The sequence below is a fragment of the Mytilus californianus genome, unplaced genomic scaffold (genome assembly GCF_021869535.1).
Source record: "Mytilus californianus isolate M0D057914Y unplaced genomic scaffold, xbMytCali1.0.p SCAF_1, whole genome shotgun sequence".
Taxonomy (NCBI): Eukaryota; Metazoa; Mollusca; class Bivalvia; order Mytilida; family Mytilidae; genus Mytilus; species Mytilus californianus.
The window spans coordinates 51,170,361-51,189,280 of record NW_026262581.1 but is presented as its reverse complement, the minus strand read 5'-3'; the positions used below and the strand labels follow the sequence as shown (position 1 = coordinate 51,189,280).

The following is an 18,920-nucleotide window of genomic DNA, read 5'->3' as shown; positions in this document are numbered from 1 at the left end:
AAGAAAAGAATTATGATTGACGAACATAAATAACTTGTGTTACAAATATGAAATAATCTATTAAAACGCTCTGTCTCCTAAATTAAGTCTGATAAAGTTGTTATGCTGTGTTCCGCTTTTGGAAGGTTTATCGGAATTAATCATCTAAATCTGATGGAATTAGTCCGGTAATGAACAAAATATTTTGGAATAGTTTCAAGTTTTTCTCTGGCATTGGTATGACGCTTCTACCAGATTATAGGCTGTGCAGTTCTCAGAAATGATATGCTGATTGATGATAAATTGGTTTGTATTAAACTTTGAATAACCAGCACTTAAAATGTGTATCAAATTTAAAGTTTTCTTGGATGAAGGTCAAAGCAAATCACAAAAGCGTTCCTATAACGGGTACGAGACCGGGGTTGTATATATTATTTTGTAATTACTCCGAAGTTGTCTAGATTTTTTGTAGTATTTCTGACAAGTATTTTTCATTTATCGTTATTTATATATCTTTAAGTTAACCCAAATATCAAATAAAGAAAGGAAAAATTAGATTATTACCGTTCCACATAAGATATTGCTGTTTTATTTTTATAACACTGTATGGAAAGTCTAGAGAGGTTACGATAAACAATGGAACTCTCCTGTCACAATTTTGTCAACAAAACTTGCTGCACCAGATGTTACTCTATCAGATAACAGCGACACGTCAACCTTGGTTACTGGTCCCTGAGTGAAATTCAGTACCCTTTTCATTGCTTTAAAATTAGACCTATCGATATTTCTTATTATTGCTCAATAACACGCATGAAAATGCTAAATCTAAAGTAATGGTGCATTTTTTTATATTTCGTAATGATTGCAGTTAGCATTGATTTACAGATATGAGATTTTTATGTAATTCAATAACAATGCCTTGACAATTTGACATTCATAACATAATGTCTGAAAGTGAGAGTGAAGTCGCCCAAGAAAGGTTTATGTCAGTGCCGATGGGGTCAAAATCTAGAGACAATTACAGACATGGAATATTAGAAAGTCTAGACCTAAATTCTGAAAGTATAGACGATAGTTTATTCAGTTTGTCAGAGCAACGCAGTTCTATTGTAGATGATTTGCTTTTTGAAATATATGATAGATGGCATGATGCACGACATGACAGTTTTGAGAGTGACACTTTCACAGAATGCTCAAGTACATCAGACATTTTTCCATGGAGGAAAAACTCGATACATTTAGACATAGCAGCCAAACATTCTGGAAAGCTGAATCGCTCAACCTTGGAGTCGCAAAGTAAGAGCACCTTCTATATTTTTTATTTTGAAAACATCCCCATGTCTTACATGTAGATAGCCAAACAATCGTGGTGAGATAATCCGGTATGTGAAAAACCATTTAGGGCTATGTACCAAATCGTTACAAGTCGTAGTACTGCAGAAGATTTAAAATAACTAAATTTGGGTAACTTTTGCTGTTTACTCAATATTGATTTATACTTGTACAATGGTGTTTTTATGATAATACTATAAATTTTACACTTAGAAATTCAAAAGACATATTTATGTACAATATACATATACAATTTATTTAAGCGTTTGAATTTCAATGACTATCTGAAAATGCATTTTTGTTTACCCATTTAACCTACATGTACTTGAACTAAATTCTTCTCAAGTTTTTACTAAATTGTTGATTTTCAAAATTAAAAGTTCTATAGTTCCCAAACTTTCAAATTTTAAAACATGGTCTGTTAATGGCTTCAAGCCTCTTCAGTTATATTATACTTGATTTACAGGATTACATGTATATCATAAAAAAATGGAAATGAATCTTGAAAAAATAAGAACTAAATTAAATCGATTCTTTTGATTTCCATTATATTTTATTTTTACACAATCAAATACATTTTGCTATGTACATCATTTGTACATTGCCTAATTCAAAAATTGTTAAATGAAAGTTTGAAAAAATAAAAAAAAAATCTAACTTATCATTGCTTAAAGACCCAATCCTTTTTTAGAAAAATATCCTGCAGACAAGTACTGAATCAGTAGAAACCCAATTGATATTCAATTTTAAATATTTTATTAGTTATAATCATGATAATTATGCATTGTAAGTTATTAAAAAAATCTTCATACATTTGTACATATGCATTTTCCAGTCTGTTACAGTAAACATGTTAAAAGCTCAAGAATCAAATTTGTTTGGAAATATGAAATGTACATTTTAACAGCAATAATGAAATGATAACTAGTGTAAAAATACTTTTGTAAGTACACTGTAGATGTTATTTTACCAAATGTCTGTGGTAAAAAAAATAAGACCTTAATCATTTGTTATAAAAGTATATGTTTTGAAGTAAAAAAAAAACACAAGGTATTTTGTGTCAGGATTTTAAAAGTCACAACTTATTTTGACTCTTTATTAGGCTTACTGGGAGATAACTATAAAATTACTTGTATTTAAAGCTTGGGCTATGTACTAAATTCTTCTCAAGTAGGTTTCACTGTCACAAATTGAGTTTATCTAGCAATTTCTAACAGGGCTACATGTGTGTAGGTAAACAGATACATTGTATTTGCCACAGTAAAATAAAGTATTAAGTAGGCCAAACTTAAAATACAATTCAGATAACTTCATTCTAATGTCAAATGTAGTATTGTCAAAACATTCCATTTTTTATGGTTATTTTGGCTTTAAATTGTCTTAAATAAATAAATAAATCTGCAAAACTTTATTCTTGTCTTTGACATCTAAATAGTCTGACGACAAAGGTACACTCCTGGCGTCAAACATAAACACTAGAGGTTTTTATACGACCGCAAACAAATTTTGCGGTCGTATATTGGTATGACATTGGCATCGTCGTCGTCGTTGTCCAAAGACACATTGGTTTTCTAACTTCAGTTTAAGTCAATGGATCTCTATGAAATTTTACCATAAGGTTCAATACCACAAAAGGAAGGTTGGGATTGATTTTGGGGGTTATATATGGTACCAACAGTTAAGGAATTAGGGGCCAAAAATAAGCATTTTTGTAACTTCCAGACATAACTTGTGTGTTATTGTATGGATCTCTCTGACATTGTACCACAAGGTTCCATATCACAAAGGGAATGCTTGGATTGATTTTGGTAGTAATTGCCTCAAAATTTTAGGAATTAGGTGGCAAAAAACAAGCATTTTTCTAGTTTCATGACAATAACTTGTGTGTAAGTCTATGTATCTTTCTGAAATTGTACTACAAGGTTCCATATCACAAAGGGAAAGCTGGAATTGAGTTTGGGGGTAATTGCCCAAAAATTTAAGAATAAGGGGCCAAAAATGGGCCAAAAATAAGCATTTTTCTAGTTTCCAGACAATAACTTCTGTTCAAGTGTATGGATATCTCTGAAATTGTACTGCAAGGTTCCATATCACAAAGGGAATGCTTGGATTGATTTTGGGGGTAATTGCATCAAAATTTTAGGAATTACGGGCCAAAAAAGGCAAAAAACAAGCATTTTTCTAGTTTCATGACAATAACTTGTGTGTAAGTCTATGGATCTTTCTGAAATTGTACTACAAGGTACCATATCACAAATGGAAAGCTGGAATGAGTTTGGGGGTAATTGCCCAAAACTGTTAGGAATAAGGGGCCAAAAATAAGCATTTTTCTAGTTTCCAGACAATAACTTGTGTTCAAGTGTATGGATCTCTCTGTAATTGTACTTCAAGGTACCATACCACAAAGGGAAGGCTGGGATTGATTTTGGGGGTAATTGCCTCAACATTTTAGGAATTAGGGACCAAAAAGGGGAAAAAAACAGCATTTTTCTAGTTTCAGGACAATAACTTGTGTGTAAGTCTATGGATCTTTATGAAATTGTACTGCAAGGTACCATACCACAAAGGGAAGGCTGGGATTGATTTTGGGGGTAATTGCCTCAAAATTTTAGGAATTAGGGACCAAAAAGGGGCAAAAAACAAGCATTTTTGCACTTGATTGTTGTGTCAATACTTGCCCCAATTGTTCAGGGTTCCACCTCTGCGGACGTATCAAACTGTGCCTAGCGAAGCATTTTATTAGACTTTGGATAGGCTTCAGAATGATATGAATTTTGACTGAAAGCAGGTTTTCACCCAAATTCAGGTAAAATTTGAGACTTTTTTGGATATAATTTAAGAAATCACATTCCCAAAATTTCAGTAAAATGGCAGCTTATCTTAGTTACAGACAGGTAGACCATGGAATTTACACCTCAAAATATATGTCGATGACCAATAAAAATCAACATTACAAACTATTTGCATTAGTATTATTGTTTATCAAACACTTTTCAGGTTTAGGGCAGGTCAAGAAAATGGTTTCAGAACTACAATACAGAAATAATTGCATGTCTACTAGATTAGTAAGACAATTGAAGCGGCGTGAAAGAAGACTGGCAAAACTTCAACATAACTTTGACATTGTAACTGCTATTATACAAGCCTCATCACAGAAAAGAAGTGAGTACAAAATGAAAAGCTGAACAAATTTGTGTCAATATTTGGTATCCATTTGATCCATTTGCTATCCTGGTATCCACTTAAACCAGTACAGTTTACACCTAATCTTTTCCCAGCAACATCAGATGATTCATAGGCATTGCGTCAGCTGTGTTTTCATATTCAAGTACATTTGTGCTGCACAAGTTGATGATGAGATTTTGTAAAGCTCCACTTTTTCAAAGATGTCTGAAAAAGATAACAGTACTTACTGTAAATTCAGAAATTATTGCGTGCATTTATTATTGCGATGTTTGAAGAATGGACAAAAATGTGAGATCAATTATTGGCATTTTAGGAAAATCTGCATACAGATATCCGTATCAGATATCGGAATGCGAGTTCTTAATATTGCGATAATCACCATGTCGCATTATTCGCATTAATAAAAACCTCGCAATAATTTCTAAATTTACAGTAATTAAAAAGAATTTGTGCGCTAATGCAATTATTTACATTTTTGTACTTAAAAAAATTCATTTGTCAAAAGTACATATGTATTCATTTTTATGATCATTATTGGGACATAAATATTCATGACTAAAAAGGATAATTGTTGAATAATTATGTTCCTTTACTCTACGGTTTGAGGTGGCAGAAACCATTATTTTACAATAAATCTTTAGAATTTCATGGATTTATGATTTAATTTTCTTGAAAAATCATTAAAGCTTATATACAAATAAAATGTATGGTTTCGAGTAACCAAGATGTGTGTGTGCTTATGTGAATATATAGAAAACCTTTTAATTTGGGTGTTTGTCCAGCATGGAGATTTTAAAATTTATAAATGCATTGCAAATAAGGCAAAAAATGTGATGCTCTGATACAAATCTAATCCTCACCTTCAGAATTCTGCTAATTGCAGACAAGAATTTTAGGCAAAATTCAAGAGATAAATGATATTCAATGAATTAGAGCCTTGTCCCCACCTATCCTTACCATCAAAATCTCAAGATATTTTTGTTTACATAAAACTGAATTTTTTCCCCACTGTTTTACCACAATTTTGACTTCTGATTGGACCCATATGTGAAGGAAATCCCCAACCTGTGTATGCAACTACTTACTTATGTAGTATAATAGCCTAGAATTTACATTCGTTTATTTTTTCAGTCCACATGATGCAATTATATACCTCATTGCTTAACTATAACAAAATTTCTGTGTGGGACACATGTTCTGGTACACCAAAACTGGTACCTGCCACCTAAGGCTATTTCCATTATAGGAAATAAAGATTCATAAAATGACTTTGAGTTACTTCCCTTAGAGTAAAAACATTTTTTTGGGTTATGCTTCAGGTTGTTTGTATCAAAATAGATATGATAGAAAATTGTTGTGTAATAGTTGTATAAAAAAAAACCGGGATAAGCCAGGATTGAACATATTTCTACTTGCCCTTCAGCCAAATGCAAGTTCATAATTTCATTCTAAATTCAAGTGGTATATTGACCAAACTGAAAGGAAAATATAAGTTGTGATGAGTGTATGTTTATTATATAATCACTCTAGAAAAATTTTATTTAGATACCTTTACGTAACAAGATATTTTGGTACAAGATGTCTTTTACGATTAAAAAGATTTGTCTATTTGGAAAGGGCAGATTTTCAAATTTAATGTTTAAGATTTTAGTATAATTAATTATTATATATGTCAATTATGGCATGTTGATGTTTATTGTTGATGGTCATATCTTGACCTGATGTTGTTTAACACCCCTTATCCTTAGATCTATGGTAGATAGTTGTCTCATTGGCAATAATGGTAATAAGATACAAATCTGTGATGTATAGGAAGTTGACTCTTTCATATTCATCTCATAGATAAAGCATTGGTTTCAAAGCATAAATTGTCTCATGGGAACATTAAAAAGGAAAATTTTAAGAAAATCCTATGTTTTCACAATGTTTCCTCAGAACATTTAGGATATAAGTAAATGTGTGTGTGTCTGTTAAAAAAAAGGATTTTTATGCCCCCGCTGTAGCGGAGGGGGCATTAAGTTTTACCCTTGTCCGTATGTCCGTACGTACGTCCCAAAATTGGTTTCCGTTCTCTAACTTTAGTTTGCCTCAACCAAATGTTATGAAACTTATACACAATGCTTATTACCACAAAACACAGATCAAGTTTGAATTTTGGTGGCATCACTTTAACCGTTCTAGAGTTATGCCCCTTTACAAATGGAAAAATTGCTAAATTTTTTGTTTCCGTTCTCTAACTTCAGTTTGCCTCAACCAAATGTTATGAAACTTATACACAATGCTTATTACCACAAAACACAGATCAAGTTTGAATTTTGGTCGCATCACTTTTACCGTTCTTGAGTTATGCCCCTTTATAATTTTTAATGTCTCTGGTAAATGCATACAACTTAAAATATTAATTTGAACCTCAAAGCTTGACTGGATGATATGTATTACTACATTATCAGTAATTTTAAACATAACTTATTCCATTTTTTAATTAATACTTGAAGTTGTCACAACTGTATATTATACTAAACTGTAATATCCTGGCTAGTAATGCAATTTGATTGGTGACCTTGTTAGGGAATATGAGCCCATATCCCCAAGAACATAAAGTTTCAAGTTCGTTTGAGCCAAAGTTGCTTCTCAATGCTCTTCAACTTCTTATTTTATTTGGCCTTATTAAATATTTTGATTTGAGCATCACTGATGAATCTTTTGTAGATGAAACACGCGTCTGGTGTACAAAATTTACATCCTGGTGTCTATGCTGAGTTAATTGATACATTATGACAACAATTCCTAAAAGATTTACTGTACACTAGTGGTATTTATTGGCTTTATTTACTTCAGCATTGATAGAGATGTTGTCTTACCTTATACATTAGTTCTCCTCAATCCTGGCAGACCTTGAAAAGATAATTCTATCTTCATTGATTATGTACACTGTAGTTGTTTATTAGATTGGGAAACAAGTTCATTATAGTCTATAGGATGTTGATGTCCTTCCAGGCATCGATTTCATAAGCTCCGTAGTATATTTATCCACCTATTATCACTAGGAAATGAACCTGTGAAAATAAAAAAATAATCAATTTAAGTTGACGTTTATGTGAAAAAGCTCAACCCTGTTGTTGAACTACATACAAAAAAGGTGACTTTACAATATGAATTTCAGAATAAGATCACTATAACTTTTTTGGTATCAAAAGAATATTGAATTTGAATTAAACATTCTGTAAATTTTTTTATTTTCTTTTATTATTCATGGCTTATGAATTAAAAATTTAATGGAAAAACAGATGGTTATTTCGGAAATGAAAGTAGGGAAAAAAGAGGCCCTGACCTGACTGAGTTTCTGTCAATTTTTTTGGGAAATAGAGATATAGAAAATCTGATGGACTTCTATTATTACAGTATTGAATACACACATTATTCTTCTTTATCGCCAAATTTCAAAAAAAATATTCAAAATCATATTTTCAGAATGTATTTTCCTTTAATATGAATAACAAATCAAACATATACGGGTACTGTGAAAAATATACTCTGTTGAAATTATTTTCGAACCTTACAGAACTATACATGGGTTTCCTGGTTAATATTACTGTATATAAAATAAGGAGATGTGGTATGATTCTTAATCGGCCAAATATCCACCAAGGACCCGCTAAAATTATAGCAATTTGTTATTTATTTCTAAAATTATAGCAATTTGTTATTTATTTTGCAGTAAAGGGATTGCAGTTTTCATTGATTATGGATATTAATATATATTGTTTTAAATGTTAAACTTCATCATTGGTTTCACTGCAAAATTGACACTGAAAATAGTCTTTTATGGAAGTTGTATCCTTGTCATTGCACAATTCTAAAACACTTTCATGAGTTCAAGTAATAAGACCAAAGAGTCCTCCATTTAACATTACTGATACCCAATTTGAGTTGCTATCTGAGGTTAGTTATAAATACAACTGATAAAAACTTCCTTGAAACAACAATTAAAAGTGGATATTTTGTTCAGTCTTATTCATTATATCATCATTGATTGATTGGTGTTTAAAGTCCAGCTGCAAATATTTCATGCATAAGTAGGACACCAATGTTTTAATGTGATACTGTAAACCAACTTATTTTCACGGATATTTTATTTTGCGTTTAGCCCTTTGTAGCCTATTTCGCGGTGATTTTATTTCGCGATTCTCAAATTTACTTGATGTAGATAAATAAGGCAAAATCCAAGTTTTACATATTTGCGACGATTTATATCCGCGTTATTTTTCTGCTCGCGAAAGTCGCGAAAATTAGTTGGTTTACAGTATATGAAAGTATCCTGCTTTGTAATAGACAGAGGTGGGTTCTAATCCTTAACCTCCAGCACTTGTGAGACAGATATATTGTATCATAAATATATTATATTATTGTAGATATAAGTAATGTATCGTTGTTATGATGGTGTCAGTTTTGATAGCAATGGTTCATGGCCAGTCTTCTTGTGATGCTGTATATCTAACAGTTAGAAGCATTGATTTCTGTCATGTTATTTGTTGTTTCCAGACTTTTGTCACCTTATCTTGACAGTTTATATATATCTGTCAGAAATAACATCAATAATAGATGTTATTTGGTAGGTTTTGACAAATTTATTTATACCAATAAACAGAAAAATAAATAACTGTACCATTTGGAATGATCATATTTGAAAAAAGGAAATGCATAAAATTTAAAAATAAGCACTATTCTTTGTGTAAAGTAAGAATTGTTTTTCAGTTGTTATTAGGTACATCATGTACTTGTTTGGGTGTGGCCTTGCTATTTATATCATCATTATGTTTTGTCTTGCATGTTGCAAGACTTGGACTTGCCTTATACAGCATCTGCAGCATCAACATTTGTTAAAGTTGGTATTGGTAAGGGGGTTACACAGGTTAGACATATCTCTGTGTTAACAGTTCATCTTATTTAATTCAGTAATTACTAATTCCGTTATTAAGAAATTGAGCTTAAGGAGAATAATCATTTTCCATTGATTGGGGAATTTGGAATTATGTTTGATTGTACATGTATCTATGAGTACTCAGACTTTAGTTATATCTTGAATAACATATTTGATTATAGACATTGCTTATGTATCATTATTGATAAGGTGTAACTTTTAATTACCAGGGTTCATGGAAAGGCTTCTTGTGATGCAGCTATTGTTAATTAGAAGCATTGATTGCTGTTGTTTCCAGCTTTTTGTCACATTATATTCACACTTTATACATCTGTGAAAATAAAATCAATTCTAGATTTAATACGATAAGTTCTGACATACATGTACATGTATATGGGAAATATATTTCTGTATACTTTGGAAAGCTCAGATTTCAAAAAAAGATTAGTAAAAAATTATGTTCTATACTTTGAAAGATACTTTAGAAATCTTAACCTTATTTAGTTTAATTATATTTTTATTAAATTGAAAACAAACCATACATGGGTATTTTATTGCAATTTCAAAAAAATTGAGAACTGCATGGCTTTGAGAGATCTATATTGTTGTTCATTCATTTAACAGTAGGCCATAGTTTTTTTCATGAATTTTAAACCCACTCCCTTTCAATAAGCCAATTTGACAATAGGTTCTTCTCTAACCAGCTCATTTGCTGGAATTTAAGTTTTTGTCTCGCCTGTGACTTTCTTTCATGGAAAGCGAGACATAGGGAAAGCTTTTCCGGCGACAATGATGAGGTGTCAACAATTGTTTAGTTTTCTGCTTTAGTAGTAGATCATTGATATTTAATATAAAGTTGCATTAATATCAGTACATATCAGTTTGACAACTATTTTTGGGCCCTGCCCCCTAGGCCATGGTCCAGTGACTGTATAAATTAGCAATTTTCAATGTCAAGTTTTCTGCACTGTTTGTACATCTCAGTTTGTCAACCATTGTGAGGCCCTGCCCACTTGATCATGGTCTAGCCACTTTGAATTAATAAGAAATGTTGCTGTTCATCAGATTGTCTTTTTCTGAATTTTATGCCGATAATCGAGATATATCTCTGTGTCAACAGTTTATATAGTTTTAAGACTAGTGAATGAAAGGGTTCATTGGATCAAATCTTTCCCCCTATTTTTCACTGGATGTGTTTAACATGGGAAAATAAGTTAAAGTTAATTCAAGTTAGTTGCCCCCTTTTTCTAAATAAGCAGGTGTGGATCCAGGATATTGAAAAAGGGGCCCCCGGTAAGTTAATGTTTGGAGTGATACTTGTATGCATTTATCATCAATGTAGCTCCATATGGGGGGCCTGGCCCCCTGGAACCCTCCCCCTGAATTTGCCTCTGATAAGTATATTTACCACAAAACCCCATTGAAGTAACTGAATATTTCACAGCTCTACTCCTATTCAATGGAAATAAGCTGTCTTGTCCTGACAGTAATGATTTCAAAAATATATATTATTTTCAAAAGTAAAATATCTTGTTTCAAAAAGCTAATAAGTTATTGACTTTGTGTATAATAATACAATGCTTAATTACATTATCGTGTAATCAGTCAGTAATATTTGTTCATGGTCATTGTAGTAGCGAGGGAACACTAAAAATACATTGCCTTGATTATATGTTGAAAGCTTTTCCTGTAATATAGAGTAAAATATTGCATGCTGTTAACATGAAACATCAGTACAACATTAATAATATCCTTTTATGAGAATATATTTTTTCCTTTTATTAATTATTATTTTGATACTAAAAAAACTGTAGTTTACAAGAATTTAGAATTAATTTAAATTCAAAATTTATCCTCCTGATGAAGAGGGTTAAATTCTTTTTGTAGGGTAGTATTAGATTCATCATTCCTCCACTCGCTACAATATATCCTTTTTGCGGTGATACAACGATAAGAAAACATAAATCAATCAATCAATTCCTTCCTCCAGTGTCTTAAAGTTTTGTCCTGAAGAGAATTAATTTTTGGAAATTTGCACATGGACGATCTTAAAGAAGCCTGATAATTATCCTGTAGGTTTGAATTTCAAGAAGTGTATATGTAATTTCCAGAATGTTCTCTTCTCTCAGCATGCTCAGCATTGTTACAACCTTTTACATGAGATCTTCATATTTATAAAGACATTTAACTATTGTCATAAGTGGAAAAGAAATGTATCAAAGATGCTTAAAAGGAACATTAAAGACCAAATAAAAATACCCTACATTGCAATACAAACCATTATCCATTTATATTGTTTCAACCACTCTAAAATGTTAGTCTTTTCTTTGCACATTTTAATACAAACTTCACATGTGAAATTATGAATTATTTCGATGTGTTCTGTAAAGCAAAAATAACAGCAAAAACAAAGCACTAGCTAACAAACTTCACAATCATAGGCTCCATGGAAGTGATGCAATTTCACAGAGTTTGAAATCCAGTTTTCTAACACATATCAATGGGACATTTTAAATATTTGAAGTTTATGCGAGTTTCTTTTATGAGTGCGATTTCTTTAAAATATTGATGATGTTATTTTTTTCAGGTTTAAAACAAGGTTCTTCCTTGTCTCTTGGTGACATTTACTTCTTACTTACTTATCAAATGACATTTACTTCTTACTTGTAAGGAGACTTAAGTTGTGTAATGTACAGATCTTTACCCCATTTTTTTACTGATTTCTGAAACATACTTAATGAAAAGAACTGTGACACAAATAAAATTTGCAAAACTTTCAAAAGGATAACCAGCTTTACCATTTTTAAACAATTTTTAATTGAAATTAAATGCAAGAAATGGAAATTTACAAATGTGACAAAATGATAAAATCTCCTGTAATTAAGAATTTTTACTTCCTATTCTACATATGCACAAGTCTTATGAACTAATAAATACTTGGATTGTGTAACCAATTCACGTATCATAATTCTTGTCTAATACTCTGGCTTTTCAAGAGCTACCCAAATACTTGAGTTCATGTTTACATCCCTAATATATTGAACATTGATGACTGTGTCTTCCCTTTACGATCCAATATTTGTGATGCTCATATTTACATGTAGCTGACTTCATGAAATGATTAACAACCCTTCAGTTTAAGAACAAAAATGAGCAGCTATTTTAAGGTCATTGATATTAAAATAGAAAGAGTGTGTGCTGTATGGTACAAGAATCTAGCCTATGATGTTAAGGCCAGATTACAAGAGTAAGGAAGTGTTTTGACTGAAGAGTCACACTATTTGATGATGGAATTCAAATAGTTTAATTTTGAAATCTGTAAAATTGTTGAATGAAATATGGTGTTGTATTAATTGTTGATGTTGAAAAATACAGATGGTATAAAGAGAGATGTCATGAATAACAAATGTTGTTGGCATGATGCTCATATGTTTATAAAAGAAGTGCAGTAAAAGGTTGTTTTTTGTTGGAGGTAATACAATCCCCAAATAGGGACTTTACATTTTTTAGGTTTTTTCCTGACAAAAACTTTTAATTGCTAAATAAAAGATCTAATGTAAAGACAAAATTATTAGGATTTGTATTGAATAGTTCAGCAGTTTGACCAAGATGGAAAAAAAACAAGACCATAAAGACAAGTGTTATAAGAGACAATCATATCATCAACATGACAAGAATGGACATCTCTGAACACAGAGTTAAGGCAAGTGTCCTGAGAGACAATCATATGATCAACAAGAACAGAATGGATGTCTCTGGACAGAGTTAAGGCAAGTGTCATGAGAGATAATCATATCATCAACAAGAACAGAATGGACGTCTCTGAACAGAGAGTTAAGGCAAGTGTCATGAGATATAATCATATCATCAACAAGAACAGAATGAATGTCTCTGAACAGAGAGTTAAGGCAAGTGTCCTGAGAGAAAATCATATCATCAACAAGAACAGAATGGATGTCTCTGAACAGAGAGTTAAGGCAAATGTCATGAGAAACAATCATATCATCAGAGAGTTAAGGCAAGTGTCTTGAGAGAAAATCATATCATCAACAAGAACAGAATGAATGTCTCTGAACAGAGAGTTAAGGCAAGTGTCTTGAGAGAAAATCATATCATCAACAAGAACAGAATGAATGTCTCCGAACAGAGAGTTAAGGCAAGTGTCATGAGAGACAATCATATCATCAACAAGAACAGAATGAATGTCTCTGAACGAGACTTAAGGCAAGTGTCCTGAGAGACAATCATATTATCAACAAGAACAGAATGGATGTCTCTGAACAGGGTTAAGGCAAGTGTCCTGAGAGACAATCATATCATCAACAAGAACAGAATGAATGTCTCTGAACAGAGAGTTAAGGCAAGTGTCATGAGAGATAATCATATCATCAACAAGAACAGAATAGACGTCTCTGAACAGAGAGTTAAGGCAAGTGTCATGAGAGATAATCATATCATCAACAAGAACAGAATGAATGTCTCTGAACAGAGAGTTAAGGCAAGTGTCCTGAGAGAAAATCATATCATCAACAAGAACAGAATGGATGTCTCTGAACAGAGAGTTATGGCAAATGTCATGAGAAACAATCATATCATCAGAGAGTTAAGGCAAGTGTCTTGAGAGAAAATCATATCATCAACAAGAACAGAATGAATGTCTCTGAACAGAGAGTTAAGCAAGTGTCTTGAGAGAAATTCATATCATCAACAAGAACAGAATGAATGTCTCTGAACAGAGAGTTAAGGCAAGTGTCATGAGAGATAATCATATCATCAACAAGAACAGAATGGACGTCTCTGAACAGAGAGTTAAGGCAAGTGTCATGAGAGATAATCATATCATCAACAAGAACAGAATGAATGTCTCTGAACAGAGAGTTAAGGCAAGTGTCCTGAGAGAAAATCATATCATCAACAAGAACAGAATGGATGTCTCTGAACAGAGAGTTAAGGCAAATGTCATGAGAAACAATCATATCATCAGAGAGTTAAGGCAAGTGTCTTGAGAGAAAATCATATCATCAACAAGAACAGAATGAATGTCTCTGAACAGAGAGTTAAGCAAGTGTCTTGAGAGAAAATCATATCATCAACAAGAACAGAATGAATGTCTCTGAACAGAGAGTTAAGGCAAGTGTCATGAGAGACAATCATATCATCAACAAGAACAGAATGAATGTCTCTGAACGAGAGTTAAGGCAAGTGTCCTGAGAGACAATCATATTATCAACAAGAACAGAATGGATGTCTCTGAACAGGGTTAAGGCAAGTGTCCTGAGAGACAATCATATCATCAACAAGAACAGAATGAATGTCTCTGAACAGAGAGTTAAGGCAAGTGTCATGAGAGATAATATCATCAACAAGAACAGAATGAATCTCTCTGAACAGAGTTAAGGCAAGTGTCCTGAGAGATAATCATATCATCAACAAGAACAGAATGGATGTCTCTGAACAGAGAGTTAAGGCAAGTGTTATGAGAGACAATCATATGATTTTCATATCATCAACAAGAACAGAATGGATGTCTCTGAACAGAGAGTTAAGGCAAGTGTCATGAGAGACAATCATATCATCAACAAGAACAGAATGAATGTCTCTGAACGAGAGTTAAGGCAAGTGTCCTGAGAGACAATCATATTATCAACAAGAACAGAATGGATGTCTCTGAACAGAGAGTTAAGGCAAGTGTCATTAGAGAAAATCATTTCATCAACAAGAACAGAATGGATATCTCTGAACAGAGAGTTAAGGCAAGTGTCATGAGAGACAATCATGTCATCAACAAGAACAGAATGGATGTCTCTGAACAGAGAGTTAATGCAAGTGTCATGAGGGACAATCATATCATCAACAAGAACAGAATGGATGTCTCTAAACAGAGAGTTAAAGCAAGTGTCATGAGGGACAATCATATCATCAACAAGAACAGAATGAATGTCTCTGAAAAGAGAGTTAAGGCAAAGGCAAGGTCATGAGAGACAATCATATCATCAACAAGAACAGAATGGATGTCTCTGAACAGAGAGTTTACAATAAAAGATGAAACTGAAGAAAAAATATTGCTACAAAATGAAAATTACATATTCAAATATCAAGAGAAAAAGACCAACAATCAGCAGAAAAAAGTTTGAAATTTTACTTCCCTGGTTACAGGAAGAAGAAAAGCATAAGTTAATAAATGGATACAGATTGACATGTAAATTGACAATCAAAAACTTGTAGATAAAACAATTGTGATGGTTCAGCTCAACCTGAAAATATCTTGAAAGTTATTCAGGAATAAATTAATTGAAAATTATAAGTACTATTACATTGTAACAGAATAATTGATTACAAACAGAGCATCACCAAGACCAATAGAAAATGTAAAGAAAACACAACAGGAAGCAGAGGAGGATGAATGAATTGGATTTTATCCAGAAATTGCTAAAGTAAACAAATTCTAGTATCATAGAAAATAATCAAAGTTAATAAATCTTGATTTATTGTTCAGGAAAAAGGACAATTGGAAAGTATTTGATGAACTTGAAATTAAGGTTGTATGCAGAACTAAATACCAGATGAAGTGAAAAGAAAAGAAAGAAGTTCAGGTCAGATTGAATAAAAAGGGGTTACTGCAATATCAGAGGAAAAGACCAATGCTAAAAGAATAATATTTGAGATGACATATAAGCGTATCAGTGAACCTAAATTTATCAAGTTAATTAGAATTACTTTCATGGAAGTCTTAAGTCAGCAAAAAGATAACCAAAGCTAGCATCAAATGTTATTGGCAATAATATTAAATAAATAGAAACTGATTCATATACTATGTAAGTATCATTGCAGATAGTCTTTAAAAATTATGAAACAAACAACAAAGAACAAGATGAAATGAACAGCAAAGACCAAGATAAAAAAAAATTTTATAGAAAAGGATGTTATTGTAGACAATTTCATCAACAAGTCAAGCTCAAAATTGCCTGAGTCTAAATAAATCTAACAGGCTATCAAAGCTCGGCTATCAATACCAAATACTCCAAATGACAGAAACATTGCTACTAGTATATAACAAAAGACAACTTATTTGGGAAATGAATATATATCAGGGTTTGAAGAGAATGTTGAGATCCCAAAACCTCTAGTGTAATCTAGAAACTTTAAACAAGTTTACTGCAAAAGACAACTCTAGTTCATTAAGAGGGGAAATAATCACAAAAAATCTTGAATTCAAAACCACTGCTAAGACTGGAGTGCATATTCCTAGATAAATATATTAACTAGAGAAGAAAAGGATCATGGTGTCAAGTAGCCTATTTCATGCAGAAAGACAGAAAGAATCATTTAATATGGAATTTCTCAGAAAAAAATATGGAATAAACTTAGAATGAGAATGCTCAACAGATGAGAATCTGAATGTATATAACAAATTACAACCATTATGGTGAATAGTAGCTTAGTTAATCAGAAAATGACCAAATCGAAAAGAACATTAATACTTGGTTTTATACTGACCTTTTTATTTCCCTCTGGTTATAGTGAGGTAAAAACAAATGATTAAATAGAGCTTCTAGACAGAATTCATAAATACAGTAAACTGTTTTTTTGTTCATTTCATGTTATTCAAAGTGACAGAGTCTTTCAGGCATTAAATTGTTTATAGATTCACCAGGAATTCTGTGTTTTCTGATGATATAAAAAGTCTAGACTATGAATTGTCAAAGACTTTATTATCTATCATTCGGCGCAGATGAATTCGTGTTTATATGAAGCCTACATCTGAAGTTTATTTTTGACATTGCCAGTTCAGATAAGGAAATATGCAGCCATAGTGTATAGATTATGGTAGTTATACATTTTAGCTGTTCTCCATATAGTTTCTTAGGTGACAAAAATAATAAGCAACTGGTGTTATTTGATTTAGTCAACATGATTATGTTGTAGAGTTATTCAGAAGAAATATGTATTCTATAGAATTGTGGTTGAAATAAAGAACTGATTAACACCTTTATATAATCTGCCACAAAAGGAAATTACCAGTGACCTATTCACATTATCTTGCATCTGTTGTTAACCATTTAGGTAAATCTATTTTTCTGGAACCACATTTCTAATTGAGAGCAAATATGGTTTATTTTTTAAAAGGGTATCTGCTATAAACTAATGGTTTATGTCCGTGTTCTCCAAAAAGCAATACCCAACATGTCTATCATGAAGGAAAATATGTCATATTGTGAATTCAAACAAAAATCCAGTTGGCGGAAAAAAGTGAAAAATCCTATTAAGGACTTACTGTTGTCGTCCTTGGAGAAGTGATCGATATGTGATACTTATATGAATTCTGACAACCTTATCATTTCAGAAATAGAAAGATTATCAAAATCCGAGAGGCTGGAGACTAAAAAAACATGCAAAGATCATTTATCACCATACAATGAAAATAACAACATATACATAAAATAGTACATATGTGAACCCTGGAACAACGAAATGGCTTTATGAAGAAATGTACAAAAATACAGAATACCTGAGTTCACACCGATTTTTTGGTGGATTGATGGTCGTCAGCCTTCTATGTGTAGTGTTTTGTAGACTTGTTCCGTCTATTTTCTTGTTTTTCGTTTTTATCTCACCTGGCCCGAAGGGCCAAGTGAGCTTTTCTCATCACTTGGCGTCCGTCGTCCGTCGTCGTCATCGTTAGCTTTTTCAAAAAATCTTCTCCTCTGAAACCAATGGGCCAAATTTATCCAAACTTGGCCACAATCATCATTAGGGTATCTAGTTTAAAAAATGTGTCTGATGACCCCGCCAACCAACCAAGATGGCTGCCATGGCTAAAAATAGAACATAGGGGTAAAATGTAGATTTTGGCTTATATCTCTGAAACCAAAGCATTTAGAGTAAATCTGACATAGAATCAAACTGATTATCAGGTCAAGATCTATCTGCCCTGAAATTTTCAGTTTTTGGTTATTATCTTGAATATTATTATAGATAGAGATAAACTGTTAACAGCAATAATGTTCAGCAAAGTAAGATCTACAAATAAGTTGTCACGACCAAAATTGTCAGTTGACCCCTTTAGGAGTTATTGCCCTTAATAGTCAAATTTTTGTAATCTTTTACAAAAATCTTCTTCTCTGAAACTACTGAGACAAATTTAACCATACTTGGCCATAATAACTATTAGGGTATCTAAAAAAAAATTGTCACATGACCCCGCCTTCCAAACCATCAGGGGCCTCGGTGGCCGAGTGGTCTAAGTAGTTACTACTGTAATCACTAGCCAGTCAACACTGAGGTTGTGAGTTCGAACCCCGCTCGTGCGGGTGCACTCGACTCCAATCTTAATTGACTAGGATTGTCAGTTTTCCTATCGAAGGTCGGTGGTTTTCCCCGGGCACTCCGGCTTCCTCCACCAATAAAAACTGGCCGCCACGAAATAGCCCAAAAGCGGTGCTTAAAAGTGGCGTTAAAACACCAAAATATCAAATCAAATCCAAACCATCTTGGCCGACTT

At 32.3% G+C, this 18,920-nt stretch overlaps 1 protein-coding gene across 1 annotated transcript in view; it reads left to right on the top strand.

The window, feature by feature from the left end:
- Positions 1–613: 613 nt before the first annotated feature.
- Positions 614–18,920, top strand: part of LOC127720656 (TBC1 domain family member 30-like) — a 76,081-nt gene continuing 57,774 nt past the window's right edge. Inside the window, exons 1-2 of the mRNA XM_052227376.1 lie at positions 614–1,275; positions 4,309–4,473. Coding sequence (XP_052083336.1) covers positions 924–1,275; positions 4,309–4,473 — 517 coding nt within the window. The 5' untranslated portion in view covers positions 614–923. The remainder of the gene's footprint in view (positions 1,276–4,308; positions 4,474–18,920) is intronic.